Source organism: Gnatocerus cornutus, chromosome 7 (genome assembly GCF_029298725.1).
Source record: "Gnatocerus cornutus isolate USDA-ARS CGAHR chromosome 7, icGnaCorn1.1, whole genome shotgun sequence".
Taxonomy (NCBI): domain Eukaryota; kingdom Metazoa; phylum Arthropoda; class Insecta; order Coleoptera; family Tenebrionidae; genus Gnatocerus; species Gnatocerus cornutus.
Genome location: NC_142239.1, coordinates 17,089,615 through 17,115,033, shown reverse-complemented (window position 1 = coordinate 17,115,033; position 25,419 = coordinate 17,089,615). Strand labels below are relative to the sequence as shown.

Here is a 25,419-nt window from a genome sequence, read left to right as displayed (position 1 = left end):
CAAATATGTAATTTTCAGCAATGCGTAACATTCTTCTTTCTGTTACGTAACAGTGGTAAAAACGATCAATTTTGTAATAATCCACGAAAGGGCGACACGACATTTGTAATTTATTCATCGTGAACAAGTGTATTGAACAAAAATGGCAACGGCAATTAGCATATCGCATTAGCCTTTTGGAAACGTGGATCGGTTGGTTAACTGTTAAGCTTAACGGTTTTATTTAAAATAAACAATAAAAAGAACACGACCTGTATGCGAGATTTATCACTCAAGACCATATTCGGGCAGTAAGGTCACCAGTTGGAGATTACCAATAGAAGTTCTTGCAGCTCGAGGCTCACTGTTGGATCCAGAAAATGAGATTACAGAACCGGTATGAACGTGGGGTTTTGTTTAATGAAATCAAGGCTTTCGTCGAGGTGTACTAAACTGCGCGCCAAAAGATACGGATGAGGTTTAATATAGTGCATGAGGGAGTCGTGGCTTAATGCAGACTTTGAATTATCAATGAGCTACACAGAGCCATTACCTGGTCAATATTACCAAAACCGCTTAGAGATGATTATATAGAACAAAAACGAGGTTTCTACTGTAATTTTATGGTCGTGTAAAGAGAAACCGATCTAAGCTGCATGTAGCAAATAAATATCAAACCACATATGCATAAAGATAGCAATTATGTTTATCGAACTCTCAGGATTCGATGAAGGTGTGTCTGAACTAGGTGCGACTGCTACTGTCTGCTGCACGTATTTATTTGCATAGACAAAGCGATATAAAAGCGAAAAGCTCTCGTCCCCACAACTGTCACGTCATGTCCGTATAATCAGTGAAGTGGTTAGAAGATAATTAAATGGAGCGGTTATTATACCGCACCTACCCAATTAGTGTTGTATCTTTGATGTGTACACGTCTGGAAATTAAAAAGGGATTAATCTGACAAGTTACTATTTTTGTTGATGCTTCCAAAGACGTAGTACAGAACATAGATAGGAGAAACGTGAATATTTTAAGTAATTGGGTCGGAATTTTAGTACAAAGAAAGACCTCTAAATTATTCCACGACTGTGAATTCGTGAGCGACATTACCATTTGCAAAGTTGGCCCTCAAAATTTTAAATTCAAGTGGAGGTATTGTTGCTCCAAGGCTGCGATGGTCAAAGGTTGCACTAATTTTTTTGTCGCAATATCAAAATTTGGCACAAAAGAAGCAATCGAAGAAAATTGTAGAGAGAAAGTTACGAAACTGGAGAGAATTTGGGAAACAGAGACGTTCTTAAGGTCAGAAAAAAAAACAGTAGAAAACTATGTGAATCTTTCATATCTAGTCGACTTGTACCTTGTGAACGTGTGTCTTAATTTGACATTTAATTCCAAATAACTGACAAATGTTGGGGAATAACAGATATTAAGACATACGTTCACATAGTAAATTACTGCTCATCGTGCGTTAAAAATTACAGTGGCAATTATGACATAACATAACACTTTTGAGTAATGTTTAATAGTTGCATATAAAAACTAAATTTTAGTCTGGCAGGAATATAAAATATAAACTTTAGTTTTTCGAACAAACATGACGAACTCTGCACTGTTTGTTGTGATATTTTTGGTAAAAACTAGTTTCTTGGTATTTTCCCAATTTTTAATTTAGTTGGTTTTAGGGTAGCGTTGCTGCGCAGGTGGCTAAAGCCTCAGAGGCCCCTCCAGCTCCTCCACCTCCTCGAGCTCCTCTAGCGCCTACAGCCCCTAAAGCTCCTAACGCTTAAAATAGTGACGGTATTGGCTACGGATTTAATATTGGAGACGATGAGTAGTAAAGAGAATGATTAAGTAACTTTTTCGTTTTATTTTCAAAATCACACTTGAAGTTAGATACAAAATTCGAGTTCATGTCTCTTTGGTTTTCTAGTGTCCAGAGGCTCACAAAATTTGACATGTTGGCAACATGCATTTAACCTCAGATTGTCAGAGAATGAGAGCTACCAGTAGGTGAAAATGCAAATTACAATCACAGCTGCATTAGTTCTGGTGGCAAATGATCAGTGATTAATGTTATTTAACCCAGCAAGAATGTGGCATTCTTAAAGCAATAATTCAATACCAGATGTGGCTAAAGAGCGTTTTCATGGCTTTCTCTAATTGCTTTTTTCTCAATGTGGGCACCAACATGTAATTTACGTTTTCCTTTCTATAAGCGTTATAAATTAAAATTTCCCACTCGGCACATTAATAATATGTTTACATTTTCCGTTTATTTCATCAAAAATTTTGCAGCAGCAGAATGTCCTTTTTATTACATCTACCTTTAATTACACTCACCCGTGGCCGTTGGGAAATCTGGTGCTACCCGGAGAGGTAGAATACGAGGAGGGCGTGTTCTGCGGTGAAGCAGCGGACGGAATGGCAGCAGGTTCGTAGTACTCCGTGGTCAGAGTCCTATCGTCGATTTTATGTTCGGCGTTATGAGCTTTGGACGCACTTTTGATATCCATGAACGCCACCGTACACGCCATCGCGCTCTCGCCCGTCTCCTCCTTGGCGCCCCTCGGCAACAATTTGACACTCTGCACGCGGCCATACCTGCGGGAAAAAAGACATCAGTTGGCGGGGGCGGCAATAACATATGCAAATTCAATTATCGTTCAAAGGTAACCCTCGCAACTGCTCGTTTGCACTTAGTCACCTGTTTAAGTGCCATAACTAAGTCCATTAATGCCACTGGAAATCGATTCCTAATGTGTTTCCAGTGTAATTAGACAGATAATTATATTGTGAAGGCCAAAACACAAATGTACTCGTGACGAAAACGAAAAAAATAACTAGATTAAATATTTGCATGTCATTAGACCATGTCAGTTGAATTCGCTTAACCGTAACAAGTTCATAAACAAGACTAGGAATAAAAATAAGTAGCCTTTGTCAGTTCCACTTGAAGTGCTCGTTGCCATTCACCAGCTTCAAGATGACACAAGTTAAGCCAAGATTACATTGAGGCGAGAAATAATCTCACAGTATTGTCAATGAAACGTCAGGAAAATTGCATTTAATCTTATCTCGTCGCATTAAAACTGCAATATTGTAATTATCTGAGATAACTTTCTAATTTTGCATACTATTACGTCGATTTTAAGGAATTAATTGCTTATCCCAGGACGTAATAATGCATCATTGCTCCAATTTCCACGCGCTTAATGGCTTGATGTTATTAAATGTGAAGATATGCGTAACAAAATGCGAGAACCAAGTTACCGTGTTAGTAAAAGAGTGCTATTTGATGTTGGTATGCCTGCCAACTGCCATGGATGCCAACCCATTTGACTATCTACTTTGGTATTCTTAAGATAACAAAGTTGGTATTATCATCACCGCAGATTGACACCAGAGCTGTCAATTTTGACGTTAGATTGGCTGTATATTGACAGAGTAACCAAAGATTTAGAACAAGAGCAGTTTACACTATAAAAACTTGAATTTTGAAATGCGAATGGATCAAAAGTCACTGATATTACGTCAAAAGCTATTTTCAGTACACTATGCACTGAATAATGTCCACAGGTTGGTTGTAAGTCCATTATTTGTGAGGCAAAATCAGAGCAGCTAAGTGAACCGGTTTGCAAAAACCCGGAAGAGCCCCAAACCCGTAAATATGGTGCGCGAAACCCTTCAAGGAAGGCAAAATTACGTAAAACCGAACTTTCGTAACTCCGTATTTGGGTATATTCGGTAATGTTGAACTACGTATCATCGGAAGCAATCGATAGAACCGCCTTGGTAAAGTTTCAAAACAACCGGGTCGCTGTGTCCGACAGAGATAAGAATAATACGTGTTTTTTCTGTTCGCTCCAAATAACTTTGCCCTGCCACCAATGCTGAGTTGGCTGCGTAGGCTGCGCTGCGATATTGTCTGCGCAAGCGTGCCAACCAACCGCAAAACAAAACCGTTTGATGCAACGACAGGGACCCCATTCTAGCTCCATTTCTCGAAGGAACCAATCAGACCCATAAAATTTTCAGGACTATAAGTGAAGTGTATTTTGTGTTTCTTTCTGAGCATGCATGGAATATGTCAACTGCCATAATGGCAAAAAAATATATATAGTAGGCTGGGTGTGGCAAATGGCACACTCGGTGTAAAAACACTCGATGCCAAAAAAAAAATGCACGGATTACAATTTTGTGCCTTTTAATGTGAGTGTATCATGGATTATCCTACTGGAATTTTGGGAGTAAGTTAAGTTGGTAAAATAACGGTTTTGAATGGACTTTGGGCCCGAAATGTCGCTGCTTGATCGATTTCTGCTGGGTCGGCCGTGTGAAGCGACAATAACGCTTCCAGAGCCCCAGATTTCCCTCACGTCTTGCCCCTCTCGGCGATGTTGCCACGTTTACGCACACTCCAGCTTTCCATTGGTATCATTGTATCATGCTAGTCGCGCAGTTCGGTAATCGTAATGAAAAACATCAACTCATGGCCAACACACAATCGATCCACTGTACGGTATTATAGGACAGTCAGACAGAAAAGGTGTTCAGTTTCTTTTTCTTGGACGGATCCGTTTTAGTCGTTTTGTGCACCCGATTAACGAAAATACAAAACAGGTGTAGCTAACTTCACGCTAGGAACCATTATACGCACATCTCTAACTCAGCCGATTTTAATTAGAGATGGGCTCATTTTACAAATTACCGGATTTTGCACGCAGATCCGCGATCGAAGATAATTCAATTATCTCCGTAATCAAAACTGCTTTCTATAAAACTGGACTCATATTACTACATCTTATAACTGGGTATGCTACTTTAGACAGGCCAAACAATCGCTCATTTATATAACTGGCCTTTGAACAGGCAAACACTTCAACTATTCCTTTGGTCGACTGTGCGATGTTGCCTAAGTCACAATGACGTCACGGCACTCTTGTTGATTTATAATGAGAAACAACAAAACCTGTGTAGAGATGTGTGCGTTACACCGAAACGAAGAAAATCGCACCGATGACTCTGAGATCCTGTAATTTGACTACATTTCCATGAATTAGCATAAAATCCATGAGGTTGTTAGTGGTGGATTGAGATTGATTCGGTATGGAATTGATGAATTTTTATGGGGGACCGCGCTCACCTCTATTTATCTTAGAAGCAGTTAAGATATAAAAACAGCGGACCAATGAGAACGAGAAGTTTTGTTTAGGCCGCTATCATGCAAAAACAAGCCAGGAAACGAGCTATTCGAATGCTAAATTACGAAATTATGCAGCTAAGGGGGGCACGAAATAACTGGAATTTGCCATTTCGACGTGGAGATACAAGAGATATGTTTTATAGACGTGTATTGTCTTTTGGGATTAACACAAATCTAACGAATATTTGAAGTAGTCTGGCCTACCTAAGAAATCAAGTAGCCTGGGATTTATTTGACAGTAAATCGAAGATTAAAACAAAACACATGACTCATGGATAACTGAACTGCGTAATTTTTCATAAACACGCAGCAAAGTTAATAACTGGACGAGTAAACTTCCCATTGGACCAAATTTTACGCACCATCACCATTATTATCATAATTATACGTGAAACGTTCGATAAGTCTATAGTATCAACAAAGTCAAGGTTTTTACGTGGCTATTTTCATTTACACGTTGCGTTTAGATTTGCTTATCTTATAACTGCGGAAATTATGGTTATTGTGGTTATATTCTGTCGGCTGGATAAAATATCGCGTATCTATGGTAGAACGATTTTTATAGTGACCCCGACTGAACTTTGTATTCTGGACCACACCTAACATTGATAAATATTAATTGAACAATGGGTAACATTTCGCATCTTCCTTTTCCTCAATTCGCTGGGAATATTCCGCATATTTGCATATTTACGAGCTGTGAATGAACAGCCTCCAGATAAAACAATTAAAACGGTCAAACCTCAGTCACACTTCGAAGTCGCTTCTAAAAGAAAGATACTGCTATCAACTTGGTAAATAAAAAAAAAGTTCAATTATTTCAGTTGCTCCAATACCGCAAGAGTGGCAACAATGTAATTCTTTATCTAACATTCCACATGAAACGATAATTCCAATTATATTTAGTTTCACGTGCATATAAAATGACACTACGAAGAACCAAGAAAAATGACACCAATATGACAACAGTTTTCTGTCTTATCCACTGAAGCAGACATCGCCTGATTCTAACTTCACTGCAATCTCCAGTTTTACCAACGTTTTTGATAAGCGGCTCTTTCATCTAAAATCAGCTGAGAAGGGAACAAAAATTGACCGAATCAGACGACATGGCAATTTTTGTTTCCAAGTTGGTAATACCCCTTTAAAACATGCTAGATTTACAAGTGGCACTTAACCAAATCTAAACAGCAATGAAGACAATTGCAAGGATGTCATTGTGACAGTTCTACCAACGTAAAAAACCACGGCCTACTGAGCGCTGATCGCTCCAAGGACCCGGAACTCGGAATTTTTTGAACTTTCAAACAGAAAAGTAATAAGAAGCCTATGAGTAATCGGAAGTTCAGACAAACAAGATAGTTGTGATAAGAGGTATCAGTCGATCTGTAATAAATGTGACAGACAGATCAAGTTTGTGTATTTTTTCTGCTTCAATCGTCCATCAATAGAGTGTAATCTAGGATTATCTACCTATTTTTTTGTAACATTTCCATTCTGTCTTTAGATTATTGATGAAAATGTAACCGTTATTTTCGTATCAAGAATGTAAAGTAGGTTTTTCGCGTCAATTTTTCCCGGTTGACAGAAATAACAGTAATTAAAGTCGACTCTGTCGTTTATATAATTGAAGGCACGTGATGAATTCTCACTGAATGACTGCAATGAAGTAAACAGTGATCTAGGGTCAACGTATGTAGTTTCCATATTTAGAAAATAAAATACACGCATGCTTGATAAATGTACATGTGCCAAATCGTTGATAACCCTACAGTTCGCAGCAAACTTCGCAGAAAAAAGAACTGTCATCAAGGGTCAAGGAAAATCCGTCAAAATCGAATGGGACATGACGTGCACATTCAAATAGTCCATTGTTTTCATTTTTTTTCCATACGACTGAACACATCTGTTCATTGTAGTTCACTTCCTGTAGCATCGATGTCTGTCTGGTTTCGCCTGGTACACAATGTTACCAACTGATTTTTTAACGCAACCCTTGGCGTCAAACGGATGCTTGCTCCCTAAATTAATCCATCAATAAAATGTATAGTGCAATTTATAGAGGGTGAACTTTAGGTGAAATTGCCAGCTCTGTTGCCACGTTTTCTATATTTTACAGTTTGATTACTGCGTAGAAACTAGACAAGTGCATGAGTCAAGTTGTAGGCGTTCGGATCTGCTCTCACCATACAGTGCGACCTCGATTGTTGTGTTTTTAGTAACATTTTCACCGTAATGTTGCCTACATAAAAAATGACTTGGCTCGTGTATTCTACACGAGTCTATTTTTATCAAAGGAATGTTCCAATTGTCAAACAAATTTTGTTTTGTTATTATGGAGCACAATGTTTTTACGTCGTGTAATAGCGATGAGTCAGCAGCCATATTACTGGACGAGCGCCTTGCAAAAACAAGTGCCACAAAGATCCACGTCCATTCACCTAAGTCACGTAGGCCATGAACAATCGAGTTGGTATATTCGTCTCGATTTCAACGAATCTGAGATAGAATTAATTCGGTTTTATGTTATATCTATCGTTACGAATTCGTGCAAATAAATTATAAGTCGGATTTTGTTTTTTAACCTTGAAAATTGAGGACGTTCAGTGAGGAAATGTGTGCAATTATTTTGTTTTGGTTGCGCATCGACGGGTTCTTGGGACGTTTTTGTGAAACGGTTGGTATTACATTTTTATACAGCTGAGATAAAAATGATTCATACATGATTAATTATTGTACCATAAAAAGTGATAAATATTATTGCCCCACAGTGGTAGCTCTGAATTTATACTACCAACCTCAATTAAATTAATATTGTCACAGGGAAATGCAGATGTTGCTATCTGTACTTTTGAAGGGACCTGAAATAACCGAGACGTTGCCAACCTAGCAATTTATTGAATGGTGGACAATTATGTTTTATAAAAACTAAATTCCCCAAAACATCGACACTGCTACCAACAGTAAACAATTATTCTACACTAAATAAGACCGAAATGAACCCATAAAATAGTAGTGAAACTTGAGTTTTACTTGCATTTAACTGAGTTTTTCAGTAAAAGGTAAACATAAGTATCATAAATCAAAGCTTTTTCAACCTCTTGATCGTTAGGAAAAAATCTCGATAAAAAAGATCCACGTAATTTAATTAATGCCGAGATAATTAATTAGTTCGACTTCCAATTAATTACGAATTTCTATTATATGACTTGGTTAATGGCACTGTAGTGTAACTTTTAAATGTCAGACCATAAAGTAATTATGTAACTTCCTAGTAAACCTGGTAGTTTTACGAAAATTACTAATATTGATATACTCACGATTTATATTGTAAAAATAAACATATTAAGAAAAATTAGTCACGATTTGTATTGGAAACATGTGGAAGAATAAAAGTATTTAAACCAAAATTGTCATCATTTCCCCAACACAAAAGCTTGGCGTCACACTTGTGGTTCGCCATACCAGAAATGACCCCCATTGATACCAAAAGAGGGTAAGTTTGCAGGTGTAGACCATATTCTATCGTCTTTTGTTGCTCGAACGAACATGGAAATGTATCGATTTGTGCTAATTAAACCACAAACAGGAGATCATTGGCCTGTCAAATTCTGCAAGTGGTAGAAAATGGAACTTTTTATGAAAATGTGAATTATCACAGAAGTGAGAACATATTTCCACATATCAGATATTCTTGATTGCATATGAAGATTAGATTATAGGATCTAATAAAAACTCCCAACAACAGGTAATCAAAATGGAGAGATAAGTGAACAAGCACAAATTTCTGTATCGTCACTGCTTTTTGTTTGCTCGTTCAATTCTTTGACATGATTATGTGAAGAAAAAACAAAAAACTTGTGTTTACAAGTAAGTTTGTGTTTACTCTAATCCCACACGAAAGCATCAAAAACACCAACAAAGCTGTCATTAAGAATTAACAGTTTAATCGCTCAGTTTGGCTTACGAGGTGTTTTAGTAAGAAAAAATCAATTATTTATGTGCAAATCCAATATAGGTCACATGCAGGCATTTAACTCCCTTTCCAGTTCAGTTGGTCACATTTTATTAATCAATTTTATCGCCTGGTTATAAATAGCCAACTATTGACAAAGACACAATCCATCCGCAAAACAAACAGAACTAAACTTTGCAAAGTTTCTTGTTGAGACAGAGGCCCCTGGACAAAATTCAAGCAGAAATGGCCAGGGTTGACACAGGCTAAACAAGTTAGACAAAGACACAAGAAGTAAAAAGGAAGGGGATAATCGTGCGATTTCGCTTCTGACGAATGATGAATTTCCCCTACCACCCATAAAATGCGGGTGGCTGATCGATACGCGCCGTTGCCAAGTCGAGCTCAAGTTTTGCACACAAACACATACACACCTACACGAAAAGATGGCACAGTGTTGCCACTTGAGACTTCTTTCGTCCAGCAACAAGACCGGGAAATGAGAATTCCGCAGCTCCTTCACACTGGGATAGTAAGGAGCGGGTTTGAGATGAGCGGCAACAGCGGAGAGGGTAGACAATCAATGAGCATTTCGCTGGACGTTTCTACATATCTATACCAAGCACTCTTCAATTTTATTAAAAAATTGACAATACTACCAACAGTAATTTCAACGTGACCCTCCCATTTATGGGGTAACTTCCGGGTTATTGAGTATGTTGAGAATTGGCAGGAGCAGTGCTACCAACATATGGCAAGAAGAAAAGCCTCCTTAATTAAAAACGACATGCAAAAGCGGCATTTCCAGCACTTGGCAAAAATCGAAACCATGTCAAATAACGCGTATGTGAGTTTTTTAATGAAAGGAAACATAAAACACAAGTTATATGTACGTTTCCGCCGTGATATTAATGGCGCATAAGTCTAAAATATCTTTGTCATATGTGTAAGAACCAACTTTCGTGACTGTCGACATTATTTAAAAAGGAAATAATTACACCCAGAAATGGTACTTGGCTTTCTGTAAAAGGATCTCCGTTAGATCCGTAATTATGGAAAATTCTTGTTCCCAACAACCAAAATCACAAAAGCACATCTGTGGCTGAAGCCCATTTCCGGTAACAAGGAGAAATCTCATACCAATTTGAAAATGCTCACAATATTAGATGTGGTTTTGTCGTTTCACATTAAGTAATTTGCATATACTTAAACCAGAGCAAAAACAGATCTGAGGGGTTTCACCCAAGTACAATAGGCACACGACAGCTTTCACTTTTATCGACAGCTGCCGCTTTTCTACGGTCAATACTTCACATTGTTCATATTTTAAAATAGGGCGGAACTAGAATGCACGCACGTTGTAATCAATCTAGGAAATTTATTCAAATTACAGGATTCGAAAATCCTCAAACAAAGACGATGGGCCTGATGGGTGTCTTGTAATTACAACCAGGTTACATCCCATTGTGTAATTTCTAAGTGCGTCGATTCTTTCAATCAACTTTCACCTGATGAACAACATGTTCCTGTATTTGCACAAGAACGAGTTCAGGATATGCAAAGTCTGTGATTAAATTTATTCAAATCTGGCATTTAAATTTGACATTTTGTGATTCCGAGATCAAAGGCCAGTTTTTCTGGAATTACGATAATACTAGTGAAGCTAGCGATCAAATGTAATTTAAATTAAAACTAACCTTTAGACGACATTATAATAAACACATAATCACATTGACTCAAGTTTGCAAATTTTTTTTCCGACTCTTGGTAGAATTATGCAGAATTCATTATTTTCTCACTTCGTCAAAAATGGTGAAATTATAGGTTGGGTTAAGTTTAATTGGATCTTTTGTACGAGCTGCCAGATAATTAAGGAAAAACTAATTACGCTAATTTTATTAATTAATTACAATTACGCCTATAATGGTAATTACACCTCACGCTTAGGATCATAACAGGATACCTTTAAGTAGTGCAGTTTCAAAAAAACAACGGAACTAAAAATCGATTTTTAGGTCTAACATTTTCAAAATAATACTTGGCCCATGACCAACTCTATAATTTTAGTTGGTAACAATTTTGTCAGAAATCTAATATTGGTTCAACTTTATTGTCATTTTGATTGACTTTCATGGCGGAATTTTGGCACCATCGACTTAAATCAAAACGCAAAGCAATGAAAAATAAAGACGTTCTGTTATTTGGTGTCTTGAATTTATTGCTCGCGACTGTAGTGGTAAAATTAAAACTCAGCGCATTTTCCTTTTATCATAAAAGTCTTGTCGTTTATAAGTTTAATGGGGTTTTATTTATGTCAGTTTTGGCAATTATGACTTGTAATGCAAGAAACTAATAAATTCCACTAAACATAAACAGGTTGAAAACCAAGATAGGAAACGATTAAATACCTGTCTAATATAGGAAGGCTAAATAATATGAAGGGTATGGAAAAATTATGGAAAAAAATAAAAAGTCTATAAAAAATAAAAATAAAAAATAGAGACATGGGAAAACCAAAAAAAAACAGAGAACAGAAGATAATACACTATTCGAAATAACGAGCATTAGACACAAGTAAAGCACCCAAACAACGAAACGAGGGACGTAGAGGAAGCGATAAAATGAAACGGGATAAGTAAGGAGATTAGGGATAGAAAGCGTAATTGCGAAAATAGAAAACAGCGGCTCAGTGGATGGGGACATTTAATTAGCATGGTGGAGCGAAGATAAGCGAAAACAATAAGGGAAATGAAAATAGAAGGCCTAAACCCCAGTGGAATCTTGGAAAAAACCAAGCACCTGCTCTAAAGACGTTCGAATAAGGGTAACAATGTCCCCATAAACAAGAAACTTTCTTGATGGAGTTAGTGAAGGCGCCACTTCCTTAAAAATTTCTCTGGCAGCTGCTCGTTACAAAATTGTTCTCAATATTCCAATTTTCATATTTGCCACTTCCATGTTGCAATAGTTGTATAAATTAACATTTCAAGACGCAAAAAGCCGAAATTTCCACATCCGAACTTGGCAACTGTTCGAAGCGGCAACTACTGTTCGAATTTTCCATTAAAATAATATCAGATGATTAGCATATTCATGTGTGGCTCCAAGAAGTGGTTAATTTTGCCACTAAAATCTCCAATAAAAAACGTAGCTGACGCAATAAATTCATGGTCACACCTGACACTCCAAGTTATGTTTACGAACAAGTTACGAAATATTACTCTAAAACAACAGTAGTTTGTTTACAAAAAAACCAAGGCTAAATAATTTACATACACATTTTTAATTAATCCAGTCTGATCGTACTGAAATGACTGCACGATTTGTATTAATGAGGGAAACATGCGAATTTAGTACGTTTCCGCAAAGTGCGCCTCAACATTTGCGTGTTTTGTCAAAACGAATTGCAAATTACGAAGACCAAGGTTATAAAAAGGGTGATTTAACCCACGAATTTTAAAGACAACCTTGTCATTTGAATTCGTCCGAATTGCAATTTCAAATTTAGAAGATATATTACCGTTACGTTTAAACAAACATAACGGACCCAAAGTTCGTAAATAAAGCACTTGAAATGAAAAATTATTTCGTAAAGTCTGTTTGGCAATCTACTTTGCGTATGGTGTGTTTTTTTTTAACTAATTTAAACTTCCGTACGTCCATCAAAGATTTCCGACAGTCTCGACGGGATACCAGATGACGCTTTGGAGACGTAATCGATAAACCAACACATAAACCGAAAGACGACAGAAATACAACTTTGGTCGTTAACATTTTACGCAACCATAAAACAGCCGGCTGCATACAGGAGTACAGCGACAATGGCATTTTTGAGAGAATACAGGGGGCGAAGAGCCAAGATGCAAGCGGAATATTGATTGAGTAATGGATGATTATTCCGGGTGCGATAAAGTGAAGTTTGGTGTTGGCTGGCCGCAAACACTAAAAGAATTGCCAAGAGTAATGGAAAAAAAATCGTGTGCAGACTTTTTTGTTTTCAAACTTTTGTAACTATGAATAATATAAAACCATAATTGGGCACTGGAAAAAGATCTGCATCTAACTTCGTTATGACCAAAACTGCAGCACTCCCAACTACTTTATTCATGGTTTATGCAAATTCGTCCCATGATGGTCAAATGTCCACAAAAACGTCAGAATTAGTCACTATTTACACAAAATGTTGCTTCAGGTAAACGACCCGAAAATCCTATTTACAAAAGCAATTATTTCAAGTCAATGTGTGCGTAGTTGGGGCAGCCATGTCGCCAATATTTTTCATGTTGGTAGGAATGTTTTTTATAAGATAAAAGCTCGTTATCGCCCACGATACATAATATCCGACGTTTGGTTTCTCGACGTCCATTAAACTATCAGATTTAAAACAAATAGAAAAAAATCTCCTCGGGGTTGGTTATGGAAAAGTAGAAATGCACGTGGGATAGTTGTGAAACACGGAAACACGGAGATTTATTGATCATGAACGACAATTAATACGCCTACTGTTAAGAAAATGAGTTTCCTTAATACTTCAGATATGGTAAAAAAACACGAGGTCTGGCAACGTCGAAGACATGATAACCTTACTCCAATTTATATCCCTGCATGACTGATCACAATAATGAGTTCTTTATACAAAATAGTGCTTCTTTAATTTGTTTTTCTTGTGTGTAATTTAATACAAACTTGTCGATTTTATCGGATTCCTCCGCCTTTCCATCCGTCAGTCTGCACGTCTTAAGACACAACAGGCAACATCCGTTGATTATCAGAAGCCATCGAAAAAATAAATTACAACATAAAGTAATTGTAGAGTCTGGTAATGTTGGCACGTACTTCATTAACACATTTTTGTAAATAATTCATCGATCGAAGGCTGGTAAAAGGCGCTATTTCAAGCATTTCCTTGAAGTCATTCACAGTTATTTTTTCACTTATGAAAAACAACGCTAGATTTTCATTACCCTCCCTCCCGGCGCCATGAACGTCGCCGCCCGTGATTCGCTAATTATTTTTATGGTGGTGGTGCCGTTGAACCGTTTGTGGTTTTAAATCCATCATCGTAATTGAAATTGGGCGTCATATAACATGTTCATACAAACGATCGATTTCATAGTATATGATTTCGTTGCAAAACACTAAGGAAAAAACACCGTGCTGCACTATCGAAGTTGGCCTGGCAACTTGGACCAGGTTGGCAGCAGTCTAGTTGGTATTTTATATATCGTGACGTCATGCGACCTGGCACAGCTGCTTACATAACTGCTACGTTGTCGCCTATACGCATCGTTGCGATGTTGCCACATTAGAAACGAACAAACCGCTCCTCGTACAGGTGGAGAAAAATCATTGAGAAACGGATATGTGTAATATAGCAGATAATTTTTATCGCAGATTTTTTTTAAATTGCACATTTTGATTCGGACACCCAATAGAAAGCAAATGTCATATATACGCCAACGGTACGCCTACTTGATTATAGGAATGCCATTGTTAACAATTGACGTGTGTTGCCATAACGAGCCAGTCTTGAGAAGACAACCTTTGATCCAGTAAAAATAGACTGAATTTGGCCACTCTTGATAAAAGTTACCAAATCTGTTATCTAAACAGTCCAAATATTTTACCATTCCTGATAAAATATCGAATTCCGTGCAACAGAGTATGTCCTATATTCTCATTTATTTATAGCAATATTGATTCTGATGTCACAATCAATAAGTCCAGGTGTGTGAATTAAATAACACCGTTTCGATTTTCGTTCCATGATCATGACTATTCTAGGGTTTTGATTCCATTCATTGGCAACACTTGTTATGTAAAAACGATACATGAAAGCAAGAAAAAGCGATTATCTAATGACGAAATTTTTATACACCAACCATCAATGAAAGCTTACTATACAAGTCATTTATAAGAAACTCTACACTACAGTCGAAATAATTTATGAAGCACTTTAACTAAAACACCACCACAATCTTTTTGAAATTCTTGTTTACGTTTTCGAACTGAAATTTCCACCAGAACACTCGTTCGTAATTTATTGGCACAACAGCAATGCATCACTTGCATCTTGAACCAAATTTAATTTATGTTGGCAAAGTTACGAAGCCAGCTTAGACAAAAATAGAAGTGAAAGAAACCACGCGGTCGACCAGATTTATTACATTTGATTTAGTCGAAGGAGCTGAACATTTTAAGTGACAGTTTAAAATTTTGTTTGTGTGCAGAGTTGGTAACAGTTTAAAAGTGTCTACTGAACTTGAACTAATGGTCTCGTGGAATTATAGTGCTTCTCTATGATTATCGGAGGTGTTTTGCGTAACATAAGAATTCTGGGGGAATCTGATTCGTGTCAAAATGTGGATAAATTTACTGCTCACAACTGTATTTTGCGAACGTATGTCTTAATATCTGTCAATTATTTGACGTTTTCATGTCAAGTTCAAACCAAAGTTTGTGGTGTCAGCCGATCAGAAAAATGTGCATGAAATCCGGAAAATTCGTCGAACAATCAACTAAACTCAAAGTTAAATGACGATTTTCTATATAAAGAAACGATTTTAAGCCTGTATCGGCAAAGTAAAGATCTAAATTCATACATAATGACGTTTTATCAAGATGATCACTCAGTATAAGAATATGAAATGTAATAACAATTTTGTCATTAAAACATTAAAAAAATTACCAAAAAAAAGCCAAATAAACGAACACTAAAAAGTCTGCAAGTCATTTCTGGAAAAAGTAGAATTGTAGTCGCGGTCAAATTATTTTGGACGTCATTTTTTTGACATTTTGGCGTAGTCTATGCATGACTGTCAATTTGACATTTGAAACTCAAGCAATTTTGTCAAAAGTGACAGTAATAATGAAGTAAATAAAGGGTGCTTTACACTTTGACGTCCAAAATAATTTGACTATGATCTTGAAATCTTAAATACGAGAATAAAAACCATGAGAATCTGGAGAAAGATAGAATTACCTATAACACTGCGCAACAGTACTTTTTTCCAAAGATGTAAAAGAAATTTCTGGATATACAGGGCGTCCTGATTACGAAACAGTAATCGGTTTTTTAAGATCAGCTCTAGTTTTCGAAAAAATAGCTACTTTAATGTCAAATTTCAGGCTAAACCAGCTGAAAAAAATTCTATATTTCAGAAGTTCTTTTTGAAAAAGTTTTGATTTTCCTTTTCTTGTTGCCAAAATCGCTTCTTCAAAATTTGGAAAAACAATTGAAAAATCAAAAAAACTAGAGCTGCCATGATAAATATGTTGACGGATTTTTACACAATAAGGTCTAAATTATGAGGAACCGTTGAAACTTTTTCGGAAAAAAAAAAGAAAAGTTAAGTTTTGTTGTACTGTGTAATCTACATCATACTTAAAATTCCAAAGCCTACTTCGACGAAAACTTTCTAAATTAACACATTTCAGAGAAAGCTACGACATACGTTTAAACTACACAGCCCACCGGAATTCTGTTTTTTAAACTGCCTGAGAAAGCTGCGACACACGTTCGCAAAATCCGCGGTAAGGAAGCAATACCGCCTCGTTTTTACTTTGATTTTATGCCTGTTCCCGTTCCATTACATGATTTGTTGCAAATACCAACAAAATTACACTCAACAACGTTCATTACCGCTGTCTGTACGGTTCATTACGCAAATCACCATACTTAAGAATAGTTGCAGATGTGTTTTTTACCTTTTCTTCAATTTCCCATTAGTTTTGCGTCGGTACAAATTGAAACATACAAAGATGCTAATAGAGTTTATTCTAGGATGTTAAAAATACTGGTTTTATACCACGTCTTGACAAGAGTGCAGCATCTGGTTCTCAGTCTTTTTTTTAAGAGAAACGGTGAAAAATAACCCGATCACATCCTGAATGCAATCAACGAAAATAACTACAACGTGGGCTATTTATTTTCGGCAGAATTGCGTAAAGTGTGTGAAAAGGACGAGGAATTATCATGACTGGTGGAATTGTGATTTTGTTTACGATATTTTTAACGTTACGAGAATGATATTTACAGGTCCACCCAATGACAACGTTATCAAATTATACGTTAGAAATCAATAGTTTGTCTGTAATGAAACTCCTTTTATTTACATAACAGTGGGGATTTTCGCATTTCCTAGACAATCCACCTTGCACGAACTTCATATTAACTTTCACCCATCAAAGGTTACAATAAATTACAATCAAAAGATTTGTCTCATTACAATAAGCTCAGTTCGGGAAAATTACACTCCTTCCAACGTTACACACAATAGCCAGTGGCACAACTATATTAGCTTACAGAATTACTATAATATGACGAAACACTTGTGTATTTTTAAATAGAAATTGTTATTGCAAAAGTCGCAGTGCGTTCACCTTTCATAAAAGTGCCCAGCATTTTTAACGCACGGCAAAGCGAAAATCTTGCCATTTTGCACAAACCGAGATATCAATGGCAACCAAAAATTATTTACATAACTACACATAACGTGACTCATAATTGTTGGCTTATCATAAATAAAACTGCGCACAAAAACAAATTGAAGTCGTAAAAATGGCATAAAAATTCGATTTTACTACTTTTCCATACTCATTTTACCGTTCGCCAACGCTCATATCATTGCAAATAAAACAGAAATGGGTGTAACAAAATTTGGAAGAATAATTGGTATGAAATTTAAGTACGGAGTTTTGGCAAAATACCAAAAATCCACTGTCGAATTATTGGTGTAAGAATTACGTGTGTACCTGGAGTTTGTTGGTTCTGGTCCAAATGGTTATTTGCGATGCAAGCATATAAATTCAGTTTGTTGGTTTTCGTGGTGGGTAAAAGTGGAAAGAAAATACTAGCGATTGCAAGAATTTAAAAGCATAGACAATAAAAATAACGAAAACTTTTAAATATTCAATTGCCAAAAGAACGCGAAAAACCTTTAGAAATTACACAACTTACTGTATTTCTAAAATATCAAAGCGAAATATTAAAAGGTATCAAACTTTTCAAAATTTTACATTCGTGGTTTTCGCATTTTGAGAATGCAAGTATGATAATACGATTCTAATTTTTCAGATTCTTAAATTGCAACTTTCCGGCTGGTTTAAAATTAAAAGTTCTTCGATTACAGAAAGTCTTTGAAATCAAATTCCAGATTGGGAAATTTTAACACCACTTTGTGTATAAAAAAACATGCAAATTTAAAACTCTGGATTTTAGAAAAACATAAAAAAAAGCTTTTTTTAAATTGAGAATTGTGGCTTGAATGGGAATTTAAAAAGTGAACATCCTGGAAGCCTAAAATCTATCAAAACTGACCTGTTACTGCAGAAAACCATTCTGAACCAAAAATTCCTGATCGATACTGGAAGATAAAACAACATAGAAACAAGATAAAAGAAGCAATCTACCGCTTTTACAAGACTCATCTGCAATCCAATAATGATTTCCCAAGAGGCATAAAATGAGGACTTAACGACCTTATTACCCAAATGACTACAATGAAGTTTCCGCCACAAAAAATCGCAGTTTCAATCATTGTCAGCCACTTTCCTAGTTCGAGCCAAACTTTGAAATTCCCAATTTGCCAAACGTGAAGTTAGCAATGTTGAAAAGTTAATAAAAGTTGGTGTTTTTATTTTTTTACCAATAAAAAGTTGGCGTCATAAAAATTATTATTTTATTTTCGATAAAATGGAGCTACACGTTCAACATCGTGAAATTTGGCTATTTAAAGCTGTGCGGTGAAGTTCGAGTTCTACCTGGTTCGCCTGGAAATCCAAATTCCATATTAGACCGAATTTGGCGATCGCTGTGAAGTTAGCAACGTCCTAAATAATGCACACTCCCCAAACAAGTTTGGATCGTCGTCACCGTTTTGGTGTGTATTAATTAAATAAGATTCAATTAGCAACGTCGTGGCTGGAGGAACAATAATTTTTGTTAGTGTTTTTTGTTTTTAGCAATAGAAGGTTGGTTCAAGAAAGTTCCTAAATAGTTTTTTTCTATAAAATGGCGTTCAACGTTGTGTAACTGGCGTAGTGCGGGGGCTATTTTGAGCTTGTAGGGCAAAGTCCTAGGGTACCTTTGTGGCGATATAAAGGTAGGAACACAACAAAGAAAATGTTGATCGTAAGTTTAAGGAAGTTTGGAGAATGACCTTCATGGCAACATTTTGCGGCTAACTTTACGATGTTCTCTATAACTGTACGTGGTGTTTTTACGAGTATGACCGCGTGGAAGCGACATTTTCGTTGTGCAGTCTCAACAAGGGTTGGATTACGCATTTGTGACCCTCGCAAGCGAAGGGTGGTCCCACCACCCGACCCCATTGTAGCCGGGCGATTACTAGCTCATGTAAAAACGTTTGATCGACTTTTGTGTATAAACAAGTTTGTTTTTAGATTTGAGGGCGTCTACCAACAACAGAACGAAAAACGATCTCCTGTGAACCCAAAATGTGTATTTACCGTTTGAAATGTTCTCGTATGCGATCTTCTCGTATGTTATCGGGCAAATTTCCTACCCACAAATGTCTAGTCTCTCTGACCATTTTGCCCTAAACACCACATTGAGGAATTTTTGTTTTTTGGCGCACAGACACTATTTCACAAAAAAACAACACAGCCGTTTCAACTTCATGGTTGTCGCACTGGAACGAGAGGAGGAAACTTTACACTGCACCACTTCACATCATTGCGACACAAACACTACCTTTTAAAATGCACTATTTTATTATTTCTTCCATTTGTTTCACTTGATTTTTACACTTTAACACTGTGCGAGCGAGTTCACCTCATATTTTCGCTCTACACAACATACTGGGCTAGAGACCGCGGGCTCGAATGCTGAGTTGCTCCGCCTCTATACCCGAACAAGCTCAGACCTACGTCAACGAGACCCCTCAAAACCCGCGTTACCGACAGAGACACCCAGCGACGTACCTCTCAGACACTTCGGACGATTTCGTGTAAAATTGTACTGCTTTCCTTTATATTTCATCTCTGTTTACTGGACTTTTCGGTCGCCTGTAACGATCTACTATCTAACCCGTAAAACTCGGCGCATTTTTACGCGAATTTTGATGGAAAATCGGCATTTTCACGCAAAAATCGCCACAATTTCGGGTTCACCCGACGAGGGATCGTCACACCCACGCACTGTATTACTCCGATAGGCATTTGTTCGGGGCAAACCCTAGAAACTGATTAAATCGAGTTATCGGGGTAATTACTACTCGGAGGGTGCTCAGACTTGGGTGAGGCGGAGCCCTGAAGATGCTCTACCAGCACGTTTTTCTTTAGAGCTGGAAAAATAAACCATAAACGCAAATGCCCAAAATAACACGTCGACTTGGCATCGTTGGTAACCTTTTTAGAACGCGTAGTAGGCTGTTTTAATTGAAGCTTGGCCGAGTCGACTTTCCAAAGGGTGGGACGGTACACTGGTTCGACAACGGTACACACCAAATTCAGTGCATTTTCATTTTATACAAAGCAGAAGCCTATTCTTTCAATGTTTCCATCCATTTCTATTGTATTGCGTTACGTATGACTCGAATTGAACGATACAAGTGCACGGTTTTTGCCCACCATTGTGACGCATTTCAATTGTTTTCGGGTGAAAAAGTCCCGACTAGATGCTATTATTTTTTATGGTATTTTTAGTATTCCAGGAACTGCGTTTTGTCTTTACACTTTTGGCGAGCTTGCTCCAACCAAACGATGCACAATAAATTGCGAAAGTCCCTCAATTTATACAGTTCCGATCATTTTTGGTTTATTGCAAAAAGTGCCAACTCGAGATCGTGTCTTCAACAAAATGGCCGACATTGTTTCTATGCTCCGTGGCTGACTCAAACGCCTCGTTTGACTGGTTCGCTTTTACAAATTTCATGTTGATTTTATACGAAAAAAAATCAATAAGGCCGGAAGCGCGTATCGCCATCTGTCCGTAACAAAATACACTATTACAGGCTTCTATCCCTGCAGAACTCTATTCCCACAAAGGGTTAAAAACTCAACTTTTTCAGTGTGGTAACAATGGTGGATGCGCCTGATAAAATTGCCCCTTTTTTATACATAATAAACACAAGCACATTCCGTAACACTTAATTCTCTTAATTATAATAAAAAGTAAACAGGAAAAATTCAAATTTGTGTACTTACGCAAACCTGGTGCGCGTTGGAAAGTGTATTTTGGGTTGCATCCACACTATCCTCCTCTCTTTACTAAATCACTCTGTATATCCAAAAACCCTCACAACTCATTAACACCATCATCACTATTTTACAATAAATCAAGAGCCCTCTTGTTTCAAAACCCAGTAATGCCACATCTTGGTTACTTTTATTTTACCGCCAAATTCTCTAGATCGTTGTTGCGCGTGCGCATTGCTGCTCCTTTTTCTTCCATGTTGAGAACTTGGCGTGAAATGTGGTTCTTTTTCATCTTCTTAAATTTAACTGTTTAACCGCTTTAAAGTGAAGATTATTCACATTTTTTTCTGTTGTTAAATTTATTGTGTAGTGTAAGAGTTAAAAAAAACGATTTAAAATGTTTTGGGGTGAGTAAAAACAGTAAAAGATTTTCCGGCTTTTACCACGTGTTTGAGGGTTTTTTTGAACTTCTGATATTTCTTTAGGTTTGATAATGGAACCGGGGCGATGCTACACCCAAAAAGTAAAATCATCATTCCATGTGTCGATGGCATCGTTGGATATTTCGAATTCCAGTGACGATCCTATTCAAGTGATGTGTGTTTTTGAAGGACGAAATTATCTTTTATGTACGCTTAACAAGAAGGATAGCATTTTAGATAGGGCTCTGGACCTTAATTTTAAGGTAAGAAGTAAGAAATCTTTGGGTGGTACTAAAAGGGTTTGGATTAAAGGCAGGAACTAAGGTCTCCTTTGCTACCAATGGTAAAGGTCATGTACATTTAACTGGGTATTTGGTTGATATGATGGATGATGATGATATCTTTGATGAGGAAGATGATGAAGAGTACATCCCAGTTAAAGATAAGAAACGTGCTAAAAAAGACCTTGAAGGGCGTAAGTTTCTCGTCTTTTGTTTTGTATAAGCTAAAAATGAAGTTTCAGCACCAAACAAGAAAGCAAAGGGTGCTAAGAATGTAGTAGAGGAAGAAGACATTGAGGAGGAGGAAGGAGAGTCTGATAGTGAAGATGATGAGGAAGAAGAGGATGAAGACACTTTCCCAAGTTTGGTCACAGATGATGTTGAAGAAGAAGAAGATGGGGAAGAAGAAGAATCTGATGAGGTACTACACATTATCAAACCACAATTTGTTAACCCCTTAATTCTAGGAGGAAGACAGTTCAAGTTTAAGCAGCGATGGTGAACCTGAAGAAATGCCCCCAGCTAAACAAAACGGCATAGCAAAAACCAACTCCCCTAAAAAGCAAGTTCCTAAAGAAAAACCCAAGAAACAAGAAGAAAAACCAAAACCCAAAAAGACAGTTGTCAAAGGTGGTGTTGTTATTGAAGACATCAAAGAAGGAACTGGTGCAGTCGTCAAGGGCGGCAAAGTCGTCCACGTTTACTATGAAGGACGTTTCAAGACAAACAACAAATTATTTGACTCCACCACTAAAGGTCCAGGCTTTAAATTTCGAGTCGGTAAAGGAGAGGTGATCAAAGGCTGGGATTTTGGAGTCGTTGGAATGAAAGTTGGAGGAAAACGACGCATTACGTGCCCACCGAAAGTCGCATATGGGGCTGAAGGCTCACCACCAGTCATCCCTCCCAACTCCACTCTTGTTTTTGATGTAGAGGTTAAGAAAATCAGTTAATTTCAAGTTTTTTTTTGTAATCTTTTAGTATTACTCCTTGTGTCTTACAATTTTGAAATTAAACTATTTTTTATTACAATCTTGTTTTAATGGGAAATTTTTTCCAAGGACCTACTTGTCATAAATCTGTCAGCTGTCAAACCAATGTCAAAAAAGTCATATAGGTTGATATTATAAGAAAAGTAAGACACTCGTGGGCGTGCAACTTACAAAAATGTTCAACTTGAGACCTTTTGTGACCAAAGCGGCGACGTAAGTAAACCGGTCACGCTTTAATTTTTTCTAACCTCACTTTCGCAGGGTTAGCGCGAGGGCTGCTCACAGCCTTCCTGAGCTACCCTATGCTTACGAAGCCTTGGAACCCATCATCTCCCGTGATATTATGAATCTTCACCACACTAAACATCACCAAACGTACATAACAAATTTAAACGCAGCGGAGGAAAAACTCAAAGCTGCCCTAAATAAAGGAGACATCAGGTGATTTTTGTTGAGTCCCCCGGACTTGTCTCAACCTGTATTTTAGCACGGCAGTGTCTCTGGAGCCTGCGCTACGTTTCAACGGCGGTGGCCACTTGAATCACTCGATTTTCTGGCAGAATTTAACCCCTGAATCTACCCAACCAAGTGACGCTCTGAAGAAAGCGATTGAATCGTCGTTCGGGGGTGTCCAGCAGTTGAAGGATCAGCTCTCAGCGTCTTCTATTGGGGTGCAAGGGTCTGGTTGGGGGTGGTTGGGTTACTGCCCTAAATCAAAGAGTTTGAAGATTGCAACTTGTGCTAACCAGGACCCCCTTCAGGCCACAACAGGGTTGGTCCCCCTTCTAGGGATTGATGTCTGGGAGCACGCGTACTACTTACAATACAAGAACGTCCGAGCTGATTACGTTAAAGCGATTTTCGAGGTGGTAAACTGGAAGGATGTGTCTCAGAGGTTTGATAAAGCACAGTGTTAATTTGGTTTGATTTATTGATAGATCACAGCAGTTCTGATGACTGTAATACTGAACTCGTGTCATGTACATCTGAGATTGTAATAAAGACTATTCCTCTAGGTTTCCGTTAAAGTTTTGATCCACAGCGCGGGGTTATAGCAGGGTTGTTCGCCCCCCATTTCAGCCGGCAATATGTCTTTGTGAACATAATCGTGAAGAGTACTCAAGTTGTTCCCGTGGACAAAAATCCTCTCCTTGATTTTCTCTTTCAAGAACGGTTTTATCAGTCTTAAAGCAGCCTCAACATACCACGGTTGCCCTATGAAATGTATCCCTTTAAACCTAGCCGGGAAACAATCCTGCAGCCCTTCAATCATCAACTTCAAAATCGACGGCTTCAAATTCGTACTCTGCCGAAATGAAAACTCCGTCCAATCCACAATCACCACAAAGCCTCTAGACTGATTATGAATATCCTTCGTCAAAAACTCTAAACTTAGTAAAATCGATCGATACACGCTAATAAGACTATAACTACAATCCCAATTGCTAGCGTTCAGGATCAGAACGCATCGACCTTTGCGGTCTTTCGAAGGTAGAACTCCAGGGAGACAACTTTCGAGGCTGTTTCTTATATCTTCTGATTCAGCAGTGAAATTGTTAAAAACCGCGTGGTTTTTCTTTCGGTACCAATAGTAGTTCTGAACGAGTAAAAAACTGTCGGGGATGTTAAATTTCCGGGCGTACAAGAACTTGAGGAGAGTTTTATCATCTTGTTGGATGTTGTTCTTTAATTCGAGGTCGGTAGACTGTTGGATGAAGCTGCGGAAGGCTTGAATTGAAGTGGTTTTATCCACGGGTTCGTTTTTTGAAGGGAGCTGCTCCGGGACGAACTTCTGCGGACGCCATTCATACTGGAGGAACTCGGCCATAGGTCTGAAAAAAAGGACGATAAGTCTATGGGAATTTTTACTCGGTACTCACGTTGCCATTAATTCGCGTTACTTCCGACTGAATTATTCAAACAATTTACAGCGCTTATCCAAATATGATTGCATCTGTAAACAGTGTGAATTCCTGATGAGTTCACCACCCGTTGATTCTCATTTTCCTAATAACTCTTATCAATTCTAAGTAAGACTTCGTACTGAATTTTTAGTACTTTTGGGACGACAAGTCCCCTTCCCCAAAGTACAATTAGCAACAATAATCGGTGCCCCCCCATTAACAAAATTATAATTGCAACGTTTCGTAATGTGTCGAACTCACCTTATTTTCTTGCCACGTATTATTCTACCATGTTAATTTTACAACCATTTTATGCAAAACTTGATAATTTATGGTACGAAAAAAGTGTTATCGTACACTAGACCAATAGAGTCTTCAAACACTGTAAATTAGCTTTAACGACAGCAAAAGCAGGTAAGGTTTCACTGAAGAGGTGACTCACTCAGGTACCACCACCAACATCCTTGATGTAAAAGGTAGTCGGCGACCAATGGTAAAAAAGGTATGACGCGCGATTG

The 25,419-nt window shown here is 37.6% G+C and overlaps 5 protein-coding genes and 1 long non-coding RNA gene across 8 annotated transcripts in view; 4 read left to right on the top strand and 2 right to left on the bottom strand.

The window, feature by feature from the left end:
- The window catches only part of spen (spen family transcriptional repressor split ends), a 36,235-nt gene extending 16,255 nt beyond the window's left edge, over window positions 1-19,980 (bottom strand). For both annotated transcript variants that reach the window (XM_088040809.1, XM_088040810.1), the window contains exons 1-2: window positions 19,614-19,980; window positions 2,326-2,586 (exon numbers count right to left, since the gene is read on the bottom strand). In XM_088040809.1, coding sequence (XP_087896935.1) covers window positions 2,326-2,586; window positions 19,614-19,696 — 344 coding nt within the window. In that variant the 5' untranslated portion in view covers window positions 19,697-19,980. The remainder of the gene's footprint in view (window positions 1-2,325; window positions 2,587-19,613) is intronic.
- On the top strand, window positions 663-1,754 carry LOC148171809 (uncharacterized). The gene is made up of 5 exons (XM_088041194.1): window positions 663-683; window positions 728-823; window positions 892-895; window positions 948-1,284; window positions 1,668-1,754. The coding sequence occupies exons 1-5, from the start codon at window positions 663-665 to the stop codon at window positions 1,738-1,740; spliced, it is 531 nt and encodes a 176-aa protein (XP_087897320.1). The 3' UTR covers window positions 1,741-1,754.
- Window positions 7,514-8,592, top strand: LOC148171808 (uncharacterized). The gene is made up of 2 exons (XR_015770347.1): window positions 7,514-7,865; window positions 8,012-8,592. It is a non-coding gene; the product is annotated as an uncharacterized LOC148171808 (long non-coding RNA).
- Window positions 19,981-21,520: 1,540 nt separating the features above from the next.
- Window positions 21,521-23,037, top strand: Fkbp39 (FK506-binding protein 39kD). Its single transcript, XM_088040548.1, has 5 exons — window positions 21,521-21,709; window positions 21,788-21,987; window positions 22,037-22,199; window positions 22,248-22,426; window positions 22,473-23,037. The coding sequence occupies exons 1-5, from the start codon at window positions 21,700-21,702 to the stop codon at window positions 22,956-22,958; spliced, it is 1,038 nt and encodes a 345-aa protein (XP_087896674.1). The 5' UTR covers window positions 21,521-21,699; the 3' UTR covers window positions 22,959-23,037.
- Window positions 23,038-23,070: 33 nt separating this feature from the next.
- On the top strand, window positions 23,071-24,016 carry Sod2 (superoxide dismutase 2). The gene is made up of 3 exons (XM_088040554.1): window positions 23,071-23,210; window positions 23,259-23,438; window positions 23,485-24,016. Exons 1-3 carry the CDS (start codon window positions 23,173-23,175, stop codon window positions 23,912-23,914), a joined length of 648 nt encoding a protein of 215 aa, XP_087896680.1. The 5' UTR covers window positions 23,071-23,172; the 3' UTR covers window positions 23,915-24,016.
- LOC148171804 (clavesin-1-like) lies at window positions 23,911-25,410 on the bottom strand. 2 transcript variants are annotated; one of them, XM_088040550.1, is made up of 2 exons: window positions 25,163-25,410; window positions 23,911-24,829 (listed from the first exon to the last, which is right to left on the bottom strand). In XM_088040550.1, the coding sequence occupies exon 2, from the start codon at window positions 24,823-24,825 to the stop codon at window positions 24,010-24,012; it is 816 nt and encodes a 271-aa protein (XP_087896676.1). In that variant the 5' UTR covers window positions 24,826-24,829; window positions 25,163-25,410; the 3' UTR covers window positions 23,911-24,009. The 2 variants fall into 2 exon arrangements, with proteins under 2 accessions (XP_087896676.1, XP_087896675.1); XM_088040549.1 differs by lacking the exon at window positions 25,163-25,410 and adding an exon at window positions 24,878-25,115.
- Window positions 25,411-25,419: the final 9 nt, after the last annotated feature.

Bases quoted from the DNA above. Each gene is read 5' to 3' on its own strand.
- LOC148171809 (XM_088041194.1), top strand. From the start codon at position 663: ATGCATAAAGATAGCAATTAT. The intron at 684-727 runs GTTTATCGAACT...TGTCTGAACTAG, and splicing joins TGCATAAAGATAGCAATTAT to GTGCGACTGCTACTGTCTGC. The intron at 1,285-1,667 runs GTCAGAAAAAAA...AGTTGGTTTTAG, and splicing joins GAAACAGAGACGTTCTTAAG to GGTAGCGTTGCTGCGCAGGT.
- Fkbp39 (XM_088040548.1), top strand. The intron at 21,988-22,036 runs GTAAGAAGTAAG...TTTGGATTAAAG, and splicing joins CTCTGGACCTTAATTTTAAG to GCAGGAACTAAGGTCTCCTT. The intron at 22,200-22,247 runs GTAAGTTTCTCG...ATGAAGTTTCAG, and splicing joins TAAAAAAGACCTTGAAGGGC to CACCAAACAAGAAAGCAAAG.
- Sod2 (XM_088040554.1), top strand. From the start codon at position 23,173: ATGTTCAACTTGAGACCTTTTGTGACCAAAGCGGCGAC. The intron at 23,211-23,258 runs GTAAGTAAACCG...TCACTTTCGCAG, and splicing joins TTTGTGACCAAAGCGGCGAC to GGTTAGCGCGAGGGCTGCTC. The intron at 23,439-23,484 runs GTGATTTTTGTT...CCTGTATTTTAG, and splicing joins CTAAATAAAGGAGACATCAG to CACGGCAGTGTCTCTGGAGC.